This window comes from Phlebotomus papatasi, chromosome 3 (assembly GCF_024763615.1).
Source record: "Phlebotomus papatasi isolate M1 chromosome 3, Ppap_2.1, whole genome shotgun sequence".
NCBI classification, from domain to species: Eukaryota; Metazoa; Arthropoda; class Insecta; order Diptera; family Psychodidae; genus Phlebotomus; species Phlebotomus papatasi.
Genome location: NC_077224.1, coordinates 16874979 through 16890546, shown reverse-complemented (window position 1 = coordinate 16890546; position 15568 = coordinate 16874979). Strand labels below are relative to the sequence as shown.

The 15568-nt window shown below is 34.6% G+C and overlaps 2 protein-coding genes across 2 annotated transcripts in view; one reads left to right on the top strand and one right to left on the bottom strand.

The window, feature by feature from the left end:
* Positions 1-15568, top strand: part of LOC129807892 (max dimerization protein 1-like) — a 410647-nt gene that overhangs the window by 197638 nt on the left and 197441 nt on the right. The window lies entirely within an intron of this gene.
* Positions 6443-7551, bottom strand: LOC129807884 (endochitinase-like). Its single transcript, XM_055857482.1, has 2 exons — positions 7522-7551; positions 6443-7424 (listed from the first exon to the last, which is right to left on the bottom strand). Exons 1-2 carry the CDS (start codon positions 7526-7528, stop codon positions 6613-6615), a joined length of 819 nt encoding a protein of 272 aa, XP_055713457.1. The 5' UTR covers positions 7529-7551; the 3' UTR covers positions 6443-6612.

Here is a 15568-nt window from a genome sequence, read left to right as displayed (position 1 = left end):
TTTGGCCTTTAAGTTTTGATCCTCTCGTTCTTAAAGGGTTAAGCAATTAAAGATACTTTCAGTAGAATTGTCCTGTTGTCTATCTCTTATTTCCATAAACTAAAACAATAAAAGGAATTTTATTTTATAGTGAGTTACGATTAAAAGTGAACGATCACATCATAATAAAAAAAATAAAAAAATAAATGAATACCGGAAATAAAAATTAAGGAAAATTTTTAAATATTCGTTCTGCAACATAATATCTAGATTTATCTAAATCTTATTGCAAAATATGAAGGCTAATTTATGCAAAAGATATTGAAAGTCATTGTAAAGCTTGGGACAGTGTAAATCATGGGCACTATAATTAAATTAATTAATAATAAAAAGTCATTATAATTTTTTTATAGAGGAAGGTGGGATACTTTGAACTGTGGGGCTACATTTTTATACGATTTTTTCGCTTGTTTCTAAATAAAACTGGACTTGACAAACTTTTTATTTAGATTTACAATTGTTTTGTCTATCCAAATTACATCAAGTTAAAACACAGTTTTCTTCGGAAATACGCGAGATAATCATGTTACACTGTAGTCCCACAGATCAAAGTAGCCCCACCTCCCCCTACATGATAAAGGCCCCTTTTATGGGACGTTTCATCCATTAAATAAGTAAGTGTAATCGACTCATTTCAATCTTGTGCCAGCTGGGTTCTTCACTAAAAATTTTCTAGCAGTGATATTTTCGCTAATGACAGCAGCTGGTTGATTGAAAACATTTATTGTTTTTTCCTTGTGAAAAAAGTACTTTAAATCCAAAGGTTTAATTAAAAGTGAATTAGCGAAAAGGCGACCCATTTAGTGCATGCTGACTTATTTTAGTATTATCATTATTTTATAAATTTTCTTTAATATTTTTGATAATTTTGTTTATATTATGTTTTTGAATGAAACAGTGAATAATTCTATGGATTTAGAAGAAGTAAAAAAGAATTTCATCAGTCCAAAAACAAGCGTTTAAGTAGCACTCTTCGGAAAATGATCCAGTTACCCTACCTTACTATAGTACTTAATATTTGAGACAGAAAATGAATAAATATGGTCAGTGAATGAACTATGAGTGACAGATCGGCAGATCGGCGCCAATCTATCACAAATTGCTCAATTATTTAAGAATTTGAGAGCTTTATCGATTGAGAGTTACTTTTATTTTGGTTTTATAAGTCTATTTATAAAATTTGGCTAATTTTCTCATAATTTTTTTTTAATATCTTTATTAGTTAAATACAATCAAAGAGTTTTTGATTGCATGAAATTTGATTATCATGGTCTTGTTGAGGAAAATGAAGGCATATTACTGGCTATTAAAACATACATATATCCGATTGTAGCGTTCTTTCCCTTAATTTCATTTTTTTCCTGACCAAAAAATATTTTCTCATTTTTGTCTGTGTCATTTTATTATCAATAGGAATAAAAACGAATTTTAATTAGAAATATAATTCATTACGATTTACGACCAAAAACACTCCCCAATGTTGAGTGTACCTTATCGGGTGAATATTGTAATTTTCTGTATGACAAGGGTGAAAAGAAAAAGGAAAAATAATCTTATTTATCTGTGGTGTGGTCAAAATATGGATAAACAAATTTATTTAGGAGGGTTGAATACGTTAGGCATCGAATTTCTTTCTTGTAGTTTCTATGTGTTGTTTTTTTTCTTTGTGTTTCGTTTTTTTTGTGTCCTTCCCTCACAACATCAGATAAATTGTTTTCATTTACCACTGACCAATTGTCACATGTCAAGTACCTTATCCCAGCAATTTGTCAATCTTACACATATACAAGAGACAATGTGTAATCCCTACTTTCACATGGTACTTGCTGTTAGGAAAAATTCTTTGCATGATGATCGAGAGGGATATAGGCAAAGAGGGAAAAAAGAAACTAAGTCGAAAAAGGTGAAAAAGAAGAAAAGCTCTTGAGAGTGTTGTATGTTTGGATTTTTGGGTGATACATTTCCTTCTTTTTTTTTCTCTCACTCTATTTCCCATACAATTGCTACAGTATGATATTTTCCACGACGGTGGCCGGGAGGATGGGAGAGGATAGTCGATGGATGAATAGAATGATGGGGTGGTCTCAGATGGTCGAGATGGAGGCGCCTGGTGGTGGAGACGCCTGGTCATGACAGAAAAATTTCGTGAAAAATTCTACAAGAGAGAAAGATTTTCTATTGTTAGTGTGTCCAGAACATTTTTCCTGTTCTGGGATATTTTTCTATTTTTTTTTGTTTGTGTTCACCTTGTCCTAGCACAAATTGTCCAATTCTCCTTCTCACCTTGGAGAATTCACTCTCAGAAGTGTTTTGTATGTTCGAAGGAGGAAGAATGAATCTGAAGATTGGTGAAAAAGTGTGGGAATTTGTGCAGGAGAAAAGAGTTGAATAGCATTGGAAATAGTTTCGTTATTTATTTATTTTCACAATTGACAAAAAACTAATTTAGTATCCAATTTATATTGGCATTCTTCTGATTTTTCCACTCTACTCTCTCTCTTTCTCTCTGTCTCTGTACAAAATAATGCAATGTTTGCTCCTATCGTTATATTTTTACTTATTTTTTTTTATTATTATTGTTTTTCTAAACACATTTCTCACCAGATTTTTTTTTTAGCTAAAAATACTTAAAAACCGTTTGATGTGAAAACTATAAATAAATATTTAGTTTGTGGTGTTTGTGCCAATTTTGTCAGAGAGAGATGACTTTCTGAAAACAAATACAAAACTTTACTGTTTTTAAGTGGTTTTCTATGCTATAAGATTTTATTGAGGAAAATCATATCTTGAGACATTTGGAGAAAGTCTCACATATGAGAATATTTTTTTTGGCTTGTACAACTAATAAAATTTCACCTTGACCATCAATTTACGCCATTTGGCAAAATAAATTGGAGTTATTTTGATAGAATTTGCAAAGCGCAATTTGCTAAGGAAAATTGAGTGTTTGACTTGATAAAATATAAGCTCAATTTGCAATGCGCACGGAAATGAGAATAATTTCTCGAATATAGTAAGGTGGGGTAACTGAATCATTTTCCGAAGAGTGCTACTTAAACGGTTATTTTTGGACTGATGAAATTCTTTTTTACTTCTTCTAAATCCATAGAATTATTCACTGTTTCATTCAGAAACATTATATAAAAAAATATTATCAAAAATATTAAAGAAAATTTATAAAATAATGAATAATACTGAAATAAATCAGCATGCACTAACTGGGTCGCCTTTTCGCTAATTCACTTTTAATTAAACCTTTGGATTTAAAGTACTTTTTTCACAAGGAAAAAACAATAAATGTTTTCAATCAACCAGCTGTCATTAGCGAAAATATCACTGCTAGAAAATTATTAGTGAAGAATCCAGCTGGCACAAGATTGAAATGAGACGATTACACTCACTTATTTAATGGATAAAAATATTATTTTTGCTTTTTCTCAAAGTTGAATGGTTATATTATGTTACTGTAGTGACTATATTACGGAAATAAAAATAAAAATATTATTTTAAGTGGATTAGTCATAAACGATCCAGATAGCGAAGCGCCCGGATTAGCACACTTGACTAAATGTATTATTCTAAACAATTAGTTGTATGCATAGGGAACTCCCGTCAGAGTCGAGTCAGAAATGTTTTCCGCCCAAGTCCCATTGGGCTTGGCTATTGCGCCATGTTGAGATACCCAACCCAAGAAGTAATTTTTTCTTTATAGTCTTATGGAATTCCCTAAGTAAGGCATTATAGAATCAAAATACTTGAATTGCTTATAATGCTCTTGATTCCATCACTGACTGAGAGTACTATAAGTAAAGTGGCGCACTCTTAAGAATCTTAAGAGCTTCTGTACACTGAGAAAAAAAAGAGGGTACGATTAACATTTTTTCCTCATAATTTTAACTCTTTTTAGGTGTAAAAATATATCAACATTTTTTAATGTTAATTTTACACCTTATTAAAAAAAAGAAAAAGTTAAAATAATATTCCGGATATGTTAATTTTACTCTATGCAGTATTGATCCGAAATCGGTGTAAATATTATGCTTAAAGCTACCCTTTTTCATGTTAATTTTACTCTTAAAAAGGTGTAAAATTAACATTAAAAAATTTTGATATATTTTTAGACTTTTATTAGATTTTTATAAAAAGTGTTAAAGTTACGAGGAAAAAAAGTTAATCGCATCCTCTTTTTTGCAAAGTGAATGGTTCAATTAATGTTTCATTAACTTCAAATCAAATCTATTAAATTTAATTAACAAAAACATTGGTATTGCTTAAAATTTCCCTTTACACTACAATGTAACTCTTTCTATACGGCGTTGGTGTGTAAATTCAGAAGTTACAGTAGATTTTACTTGTTGATTTTCTCTTTTTTCTACTCTTCTGTAATTAATAAATTAAATGCAAGTGAGATGAGCATTAAAATATACTACCAAAGTTCTATTTGATGAAATTTGCAAACAGTGAAAATTATTTGCACAAGAGAGGTATCACTTAGTTGGGTAAACGAACCGTGATGGAGTGAGAGAATATAAGGAGGTGATTATATAAAAGACTCTTCTGTATGATGTTGAAATGTGTAAAAATTCACCCCATATTTAAATAATATTCATAATAGTCTTCTTACTATTCTCACTTGGTGCAAATTACAATAAAAATATTTTATATTTTATGTTTATATGTGTTTTATGTTGAAACACATATGGTGTTTGTTCCTTTTTTCCTATAAACATCAGCGCAACATTTATTAATGCTATATAAAATGCCATTAGTGCGGTTAAAGGGAATATTATCTCATTGTGCGTTCTTTTGGTCGTAAGCTCTGAGGGTATGGGGAGGAATTTGCTTATGGTTGTGTGAACAAAAGAATGATTCAATGTAACTTAATGAGTTCACCATGTAAATGGATTTTTAATGTATATTTAGATGTGTTAATATTGCCAAAAAGTATGAGCCAAGAAACATTAGACATGGTTGTATCTCAGGTGTCTTATGATTTTATTATATTGTTCTGAGACATAAGCCAAGCATTTGCTTTTCTTTTTTTTTCTTTTTTTTTTTTTAATAAAATGAATATAAAAAGAAAGATATACTATCATGCATGACTTACACGTGTATCAACGATGCGGGACAGTTTTTCTACCTTCTCTCCAAAGTTTTTCCATCATATTTTCATCCGGTGAGAAATCTGGAAGATTTGAAAGAGAAAAAAAAGAGACAAGTGCGTATAAAAGAAGCTATATGAACCTAAGAAAAGTCGTAAAATCTCAAAGTGAATGACTCAACTTAAATCATTTTGAATATCAAATTGGTGGAAGATCTTAATTTTTCGGTTGAAATTCAGGCATTCATTTCTCAAAATTCCATTGTATTTCATCCTCATGTCAAATGTGACTTTAATTCTCTTCTTTTGAAGAAAAACCTTTCAGCCTTCCTACTTAGTAATTAAAGTGAGAGGGTGAGAATGATTTATGATGACTAGAAAATTCACACCTCTTTTATCTTCTTATTCCTTGTGTCTGTACTGAGACAACCAATTAGATTTGAAGAGGTTGGATGGTTGGGTCTATTTCGTTTGGAAGTTCTGTCTTGTACAAGGGGTAATTTGTTGCGGGAAATTCGACCTAGATGTGGTTGAGATATACGGATTTCAGATCTAAGGCTTACCCATAGGGCTTAACTACTCTAATTTCTTATCAGTTAAGATTTTTTGAAAAAATCGAACTTAAGATTCGATTATTAAGGGCAAATGATCTATCCGATTCGGAAAATCCTATAAAATTGGTTGTTAATTAGGTTTTTCAGACCTTCGAAAACTGGGCTAAACCTTTAGTCTGAAGACCACTATACCTGAGGAACCCGGTATGAATAAGATCCCCGAGGTACTCTCGAAGAATTCGAAGAAATCTCAAAATATCCTTGCAAATTTACACATACACTAGTACCTGGTAAACGTAGAGAACCCGTGGGAAACCGAAGGAACCTTAGGTGTCTTCAAAGAACCCGAGAAACCCATGTTCATGTACACTATCTATCTGTATATGAACGCAGGAAACCCATGGGAAACGGAATGAACCATCAGGAACCCGAAGAACTCGAGAAGCCTATGGTACCTTCGGAGAAACCGAAAAGCCCGTGTTCATTTACACAAGCTGTACATGAACGCAGGGAGACCATGACAAACCGAATGAACCATCAGGAACCCGAGAAACTCGAGGAACCTCTGGTACCTTCTAAGAACCCAAGAAACCCATGAGTAATTTTAAAGTCATTAGGAACCTGAGTTACTCTTGAGAAACCTAAGGGACTCTTGGGAACCTTAAGGAACCTAGAAAACTTACGAAAAACTTAAGGAGCCCGGTAATTTTGAACCAGATACCGATTTCATATAACCATTATACCAATCTTTTCAATGCTAATGCCGTTTATTTTTCCCTAGTCGGGTTACAATAGGTTCACAATATAAGGGGTAAGGGGATGGGACTCTCACAATTGTAACAATATTAAGATAAAACTGGGACACTACTTTCAGGTGCTGTGTGTAACGTGTGTGTGTGTAGATCCTTAGACGATTGATTACTGCATAAGATGCTTAAAGTGGCGAAGAAGGCTATTTGGTGGCCAATCGCAAACTTGGCGATCTTCGAAGAACCATGTTCCAGGAGCGCAAGGCATTAGAAGGGCGTCACCCAAAGAGCGGCACTGCCAGAAGTAGTAAGGGCTTTCTGAAGCCCAGAGCCATGGCAGCTGTTCTTGAGTGCAAGCAGGTTGAGGTCCTCCCTCTGGTGGTGGTGGTGGTGGATTTTCACCAGGAGGTCCTTGGGTTGGTGGGCATGGTGGGCATGGGGTGGTGGTAGGACATGGTGGGCAAGGGGTTGTTGTTGGTGGGGGCACTGTAGTTGTCGTTGTGGTTGTAGTCGTAGTTGTTGTCGTAGTGGTTGTGGTAGTTGTTGTCGTAGTGGTCGTAGTTGTAGTTGGATCGTCTCCTGGAGGAGGGCAGGGTGGGCAGGGAGTGGTTTCAGGACAAGGTGGGCAAGGGGTATTGCAGGGTGGACAATCCTCAATGGGATCAGGGCGGGGAATTCCGTCAAATTCACCCTGAGTTGGTGGTTCTCTAGGTATAGTCCATCTCCAATCTTCGACGTAGATGCAGGCCCTAGCTTGCTCTGAGAACAGACTGTTGTAGTCACATCGACGTCTTACGGCATCTTGATTCAGATTAACGCACTCCCAGTAGTGAACGGGATCCCAGTTGTTTCTCCAGAATCGTACGTTCATTTCTTCCTGGGTTCGACAACCCGGACGTCCATTTGTGTGATCGGTTTCATCGTAGCGAGCCGATGGGGCGGCATAAACGGCGGTGAAGCACAAGATCGCAAGCAAAAAGGCTATAGATTGAAAAATAGAATCACTTGTTAGTATTCACTTTTGCACTTTTTATTTTAGTTCTTTCTTAAATTCTTAACGCAAAATCAAAACACTTACACTTCATGTTGAATGAAGACTTGTTCGTTTCTGATGGTCTTTTCTGAATTTTCACTTGTTTTTATACTTCCCAAAAACCATTTTTTGGATTATCATATCAAGGCAATATCAGGAAAAGTCACATCCATTTTAAGTGACAGAAATTGATGAACTTCCTATCGTGAAGCATTCCACAGTAGTTCAAAAAAAAAAACTTCTGTTCAACTGTCTTCTACAATGGGTTACGAATAGAAGTAGCTCTTTATAGAGAGATATCCAGAACAAATTAATTATCGTACATTGTTTGATAACCATCTCTGAGATAAAAGCTGGTTCAACTTGCAGTAGTACGTTATGTATTTGATTGGTTGACGTACGTAATCACTGTACCTATGAGACAGGGGATAAGACACAAGGTCATTATTGAGAGACTGTCAATGAGGAATTTTTTTTCGTAGAATTCGCCAATTTGTCTTGGTTGGTGGATAGTATTAGCGATGGTGTCATCGACCATTGCGGAAATTTTGATTGCTCATTTTGATAACTTTGTGAATTGTTGCTGGGAGAAAGTTCAGTGATTGATAGGAGAATGGGGGAAGGGGTTTGTTGTTGTAGTTGCAAACCCTCAGGCGCTAACTAAGCTAAATTCTCAAATTGTACTTTGGGGAAGTAAATCTTAATCAAAATTTTAACAAAGGTATTTTGAGATCCCTATTGCGCTGACGTGTAAATATATTACATCTGTATCTATACAGGTTTACTTCCCCGTAATTTAATTTTGACTTATGTCCGAAATCATTCAAATGATCAAATGAAATTGAAATTTTGGTGGTCCTTGAACTACTGGATATTCCTTAGACTGAAAGTTGATAGGATTCCAAATAGAAAACACACAATTTTCTGTTTAGCGATTTCAGGGCACAGTGTATTGGATTAATGTTGTACATTAGTGAGGTTTACACATAACCGTATACTTCATGTGTGCAACACGTATGTAGCACAGCTCAAAGTAGGTTCACCTCCTTCTACTTTTAACCATCTGGAACAAAGCTGAAACAAAATTACCGGTCTGTTCTTACGCCCCGTTCTTACTTCCCATTTCTCGCGTTCTAATGCTTACGTAACAAATGTGTTAGGGTATAGAATTTTGTAATTGAACATTATAACCCTTAACGATAACCTCTAAGTATGAAACCGCTAAGTATCTAAAACAATATTTAGTAGGGTAGTTTAAATGCCAACAAACTTACTAATTCCTGAATTTTTCTTTCATCTCATTTCAGGTACGTTGAAACTGAAGGGTTTTACATAACTAGGCAAAGATGCAAATGAAAGGGAGGAGGATTTTCTCTCGGAAAATCCCTTCAAAGTCTCAATTGATACAGTCGTTGAGGATACATTGTAAGTGAAATATATGTATTTATATGCGAAGGAGGAAACGTGGGAAATTGGTTGAGGGTTATGTTTTGGGGGTGAGTTTGTAGGGGAGACTTTCGATGTTGACTGTTATGTATACGGGCATGAGAGAGAGAGAGAGAAAGAGATGCTCAAAAGCAGAGAACTCTGAAATATATCCTCGGATTTATTCAGCATCAAATATGTATATGTGTGACTTGTAATGACTTCAGCATATAGTGTAGTTCTCTTCCTGTTCCAAGGATCTCACTTTCCTGTCGTTCACATTTTCGGTGTGATATATGTTGGGGATGGTGTTTCTATATTTGTCGTTCCCTCTCGAAATCTCTCCCCCTACTGCCCCTGGTATATTGATTCGTGTGGGAGCTTTTGTACATTTCACTTGAATAGCGAGTAATGTGTACACAAAGAGCACTTCAGAAAATCCACACACACAGCACCCCATTTACCCACCCACTCCAAAAGCTCCCCCTACAGGTCCCCCTTTAGCCCCCCTCTCCCACAACCAACAACGGGAGCCATCATCATTTATCATCGTAGTTAATGTCTTTATGGGCGCAGATTTAATCTGATACACACGTTTCCAACATGGAGCTTTTGTACTCTCCAATAAATGTGTATATTTATATGTATATATCGCTCATTTGGTTTTGCAGGGGCATAGTTCGATTTGTTACGACTTTGGAAATTTGATGCACTTTTGAAAGAAACTATCAGCAACGACTTATTAACGTGATACACACGTGTGATATATACGTGTGACTTCCTGACTAACACATTAAGTACGTATTAAGGACTTAATAAGTTCATAACTTAATGACTTCATTTTAAGTTGTAGTACGTTCCATTATTTAAAAATTAGGGTAAATTAAGCTAATTCAAAACCTGCTCCAAATGGAAATTTTTCGCTACTCCAAATGGAAACGTCATTGTTTTCATGATAAATACAGTACTAAATTATCATATTTATATATTTTCTATACCACAGTTTCATTATTTAGTTAATTTTGCTCCAAATAAAGGGAAAATCCATTCATATTTACAAATTTTAATTTGTTAATTTTTCAGAAAAATTAAAAGTGTACCTTTTCACCATCGAATTTTTCATCGATCGACCATATTTTCCAATGAAAAACACAATGAGGTGATTGTTGTTTATTCGTTTTGTTTAACGTTTATGTCATATTTCTGGCTAACTTTAGTTAAATTAAGTGATAATCTTTATTGTTAACGGTATGTGAAGTTTTCAAATGAAATAATTACCTATTTCGTGAACAAAAAGGGTATTTCTGAAGTGTCTGCAAATGATTCAATAGGAAACCCCGGAAATATGATATTTTTGGAGAGATTTTCTTATTGTTTTAGATGGGAAAGGAAAAAAGACCAAAAATATGAACAAATTCCTTCACTCAGGAGCAACTCAATAAGCCTTTCGTCGCGGTTTCACTCACACTGTTTGTCTCCAATTAGAAACTTTCCCATGTCTCCATTTGGATTAATATGTTTCCAATAGAAGTATTTTACGCTCGAGTATTTTTCTTGTATTTAAGAAGTTTTCAAATTATAACTAAAGAATTTTCGCTAAATAGTAATATTCTAAAAGAGTCAAGGAGCAAATTTATGTAATTCTCTTCAGGAAAAATATGAACTTAATGTATTGAATCTTCTGTCAAAGTTAAAGCGTCTGGAAATGGTTTTGAATTAGGACATTTACCCTACATATATTTTTCTATCCAATAGTTGACATGCGTGCATTTCATTCTCTATTCAAATTTTCTCTTTTTTACCAGTTATCAGTGTCTTCGCATAATAAATTCCTTAATTAAGGACTTAATAATTTCTTACCAAGTGCTTCTAGTATGAATTCAACCAAAGCTGCCATTTAAGAGCATTGGCAATGCTTCAAATTATAGCTTTGATCTAGTATCACCTTATCTTGTCTTAGCCAAGTTAGGAGAGATATCTGTGATTTTACGTTTATCGCCGTCTTAGTGTTGTTGTCCAACTTCCAGTGGAAAACGGTTAAACGGCCCTTTCAGAAAAGAATTTCAAATTATTTTGAAAGAAATAAGCTCAAAATTGATTAAATATTTCCGGTGTTTTTAAAAGCAGGTGTACAGTTCATAAGAGTTCTTCTCGTGTCATCCTCATTCCAGAAACGTTATGTTATCTCCTGTAAAAATTTCTAATGACGAATTGTGCCTCTATAATTTCCAATGAGCGATAAGTATATGGCATGGAGGATATCGCTATACAATTTTCATCATGATTTTCTTTTTGTTTTCACTCATCTCGGGCAGTGTTTCTCTTCTTTCTGTTCTTTTTTTTTTGTTTGGAATGATGGGCGGAAAAAGGGGCAGAAAAAGAACTCAAGCATATATAGGCTTAAGATTGAGAACCTAGGGAATAAATTAGGAATGAAAGGACGTTTACAATAAATAAGAAATAAAATAAAAGAGATAGAGAGGATGAATGGAGAAAAAAAGACGAAGAAAAAAGCTCTAAGGCGAGTTTTGTTGTAATCCAAGGGATGGAAAATGTGCGTGCGTTGGGAGGGTTGGATTTGTGAAAATCGATTAAAATTGAATGTGTAACCAAATGGTTGGTGCTAGGCTGTAGCAGGTGTAGACAATTTTCCAGACATTGTTATGAGATGAGAGGAAGACACATGACATTTCTCTGTCTTTTCAATCGTCTCTTTTTCTCCCAATTCTACTTTTTTCTGCTATTTTGTATATATCAATATACACTAAGCCAAGGGATGATTTTTCCGCGTTATTGAATTTTTAATAAAAGGTTTCTTGAGTTTTTTTTATTGCAAAACGTGGATTCATTCACAAGGGCGGGGGTTAGATACATTTTGAGATAAGGGAAAATATATTTTGGGACTGTTTTATAACCCATTAACACCTAAATTTTCAACATGCAAAAACATTAAGTGGAAATAATAAAACAAAATATAATAAATAAATCAACATACATGACTTTTATAGATCAACATTTCCTGGATAAATTTGTACTTGGTGACACATGTAAAGAGCAATATGGACTCTATGAATGGCTTGAGTTTAAAATTATAAAAAAGTCACAAAAGAAAATCTAATTAAAAAAATAAAATTTTGATGTTATAAGGGACGTTTTACAACTTAGAGCTCGTTTTTAGTTCAGCATATTCAAAATTACAGGCAACCTAAATACCTAAAAGATCAAAAACGGTTTGTCTAGGTGCATTGGACTTAAATTATTTGACTTAAGCTATACAAAAATAGCATAAGAACCGAGGGACACAATGCAGTTCAAAATCGTTGCACAGTGTAATAGATTTTGGGAATATTTTGTAGTCAAAGAGAGAGCACTTTATAAATACAATCCATTCTTTTGTTACTTGTAACCGTACTGGAGCTTAAACGGCAAAAGATAACAACCTTTAGTCATCACTGACCCCCCCACCGCTCTTCTTCTCCTGTTTTTGGTTTTCCTCAAAATTGGATTGAGAGTTTTCAAGATTTTCGGATATGTTGCGGAGATAGTCTAGGCGAACATTTCGTCCATGCGTTCCTATGACCGAAAAATCCGCCATTTTTAACTTTTGAAGATCCGAGTTCAATCGCTTTCAAGGACTCAATTTTTAAAGCAATTTGTTTAAATTTGGATTTTTTGGAAAGGTTTTGAAATTTTCAATCTGGGTGCATCGGTATTAATCGGTAATGAATCGGTTAAATACCTGTATACCACCCCTCACTTGTGTGTTTGTCCGTTGTCCCCTGCCTCATGAGGAACAGGGGATTTTATGTCGGCAAGTCCGCTTGCCATTGACGTGGCCCGTTTTTGGGCAAGACCAACTTAATTTTAGGCCTCGACACGATTAATAATAAGTACCGTTATAAGACCGGTTAAGACCTTATGTTTGTTTCCGAGGTAAAGGTCAAACGTTAGGAGATATTGACTTTCGGTCAAGGGGTAGATAACTGTGCTACTCACGTATCATTCGCATGCCGATCTGCTGTTCTTTTGTAAAGAATGTGCCGATTTGCTGATTTTACACGGATTTGTCGATATCGTGCCGGTCTGCCGATTTAGAAGAATTTCCGTAGAATTTCTACAGAATTTCCACAAAATTTCGAGAATTCCTTCTTCTTAACAGCGAAGTGACGTTTAAATCCGCCTATTCTTCGATAAAATCGTGTCGCTTTCATTGCTAATGAACATACCGATCTGTCGATCTTTAGTACCAGATCGGCACAATGGTGCTGATCGTCGCTCAAGGTTCGTTTTGAGAGCCACTAATTCACCCCTTGCTTTGGGTCTTCGATGACCCTCCTCTAAGTGGATATGGACATAATCTCTGACGGTCGTTTTCCCAAAAACCATGCAGAAAGTTTATTCACAGAGAGCCCTTTCTCGTAAGTTCATGAATTCCGCAAAGTTGGGACGCTTTGCCAATTCTGTTTTAAGAAAAAATCAAATAAAATCGGTTACACTGAAAGAAATCCGAAAAAGTTAAAATAACATTCCGGAAATGTTAATTTTACCCTGCATTATTGATCCGAAATCAGTGTTAATATGCTTTTTAGGTGCACTCACTGGTAAAAAGAGGATCAAATTGATCCAAATTTGATCCTTTTGCAAGAGATGGATCAAATTTCGAACTTTGAATGCACATTTATCATAAGAGAACATATTAATTTGATCCATCCTTTGCAAAAGGATCAAATCTGGAGAAATTTGATCTTTTTATTTTTACCAGTGTGTATTATGTTAAAGTTTCTCTTTTTCATGTTAATTTTACACTTAAAATGGTGTAAAATTAACATTAAAAAATGTTAACATATTTTAACACGTAAAATGTGTTAAAATTACGTGGAAAAAAGTTAATAGCACCTTCTTTTTTCCCCATTGTATGATGTGGATAATAGAAATAATTTTTTATATAATTTGGACATGAATAACTAGGTTCTTTATTCAAAGTTATTCATGTCCAACTAAAGGTTTAAGTTCGAATATTCCGGAAAGCCATTGTGTTCTATTATACGGGCTTCAGATCTAAGGACCTTGACAGACATGAAGATTAGCCGAAAGACGGCTTAGCGTAATTATATTAGAAATAATGGTTAAACTACATTTCCATCATTTTCCACTAAGTCGTCTCTCGGCTTAAGTCGTAGGTGTGTCTAGGGCATAAGGCTTAGCCATGTGGCCTAACTGTTCTCATTTCTTATCAAACATCAAAAAGCAATAAAATTGCTCGCTATTTAAGATTTTGAGATCTTTGGAAACTGGACTAAACTTCTAATCTGAAGACCGCTTTACTCTTCAAAAGAGGAAGATTCAACGGAAGAAATTATTCGATTAAAGGGTGTGCGTATTCGGCGTATTCCATGGGAAAATGTTGATGAATTTGTAAATAAATTATCTTCTTATCAAGCAAACAGTGATAAGAATGGGAAAAAGTACTCTATTTTGATCGTTTGTGACACTTGCAGAACATTGACTTATGTGTGGAATTTACGGTATTCACAGCCTATTTTTGTAGCAACGTACCGCTTCTAAATTAATTTACGCCTTTCAAAGTCTTCTGAATGATTATTGATGGAGAGGTTCTTTGATGAATAGTCTTAAGGATTATCCACCCAAATCGAGCTTTTATTTTGTTTTCGTATACGAGGAAGCTTCTTCCGTGTTGACTCATGGGTATAATACCGAATTTGATGAATGGAAGTGATTTCCTCCAAAATGCTCTAAACAAAGCCGGCAAAAAAAGGGAACCAAGATTTTATGATTGATCCTCCGTATTGGGTTAGAGAGTTTGTAAATAAATCCATTCATTAAGAAATCGGTCTTATCGTATTTAGTTGTGAGCTCAAAGTTTAGCTGGCTTGAATTTTTGCACAGTAACGATGGAAAATTGATTATAGCTGATTGTCAATTAATCGATGAGTAAGAATTTGCTACTTTTGGACATTGCCTGTCAATTGGGAAATGCTATATTTATGTTTTGAGTTGGTATATTTCCTTCTCCTTCTTTTATTTTTTTTGGCCAAGGGGAGAAATGTGAAAGTATTTGAGAATTTGTGCTTGAGATGATTTGTTTGTGTGTGTGTGTTAGGGAACAAATACATTTGCAGTGAGCAAAGAAACACAAAATGTCCTTGGCCGTGACAGTGGAAAACGCGCTGAGCGTCACGTTTTATGGGTAGAATCTCGTGAGGGAGGAGGTCAGGGGGCATGAACGTGGCATAAGAGTTGTAGAATCTATCCATGTGTGTGTGTAATTCTGACGCTTGCGCATAACATTACATCAATATTGGGTCGCGGTGGCAAACAAAGAATACGTGTAACTAACACACATATTTCACCCATCAATCTATTACTAAACCATACATGGATTTTCACTATAGTCAAATTGTTTTTTTTCTCTGTTTTTCCATCTCTGTCTCTCAAGTCAGGGGTTCATCACCCATTTTCACAATACGCATGATAGATACTGTCAAATTTATTTTTCATCCAGGAGAAAGAACAAAAAAAAATTCAAGAGAGAATGGAAATTACATTTCCAAGAATTTTTCTACTTAAATATTAATCAACGGTCGTGTATCCTAAAGTAGATTAGGGGCATTTTAGGCTTAAACATGATTATCTTTTCTATATTATA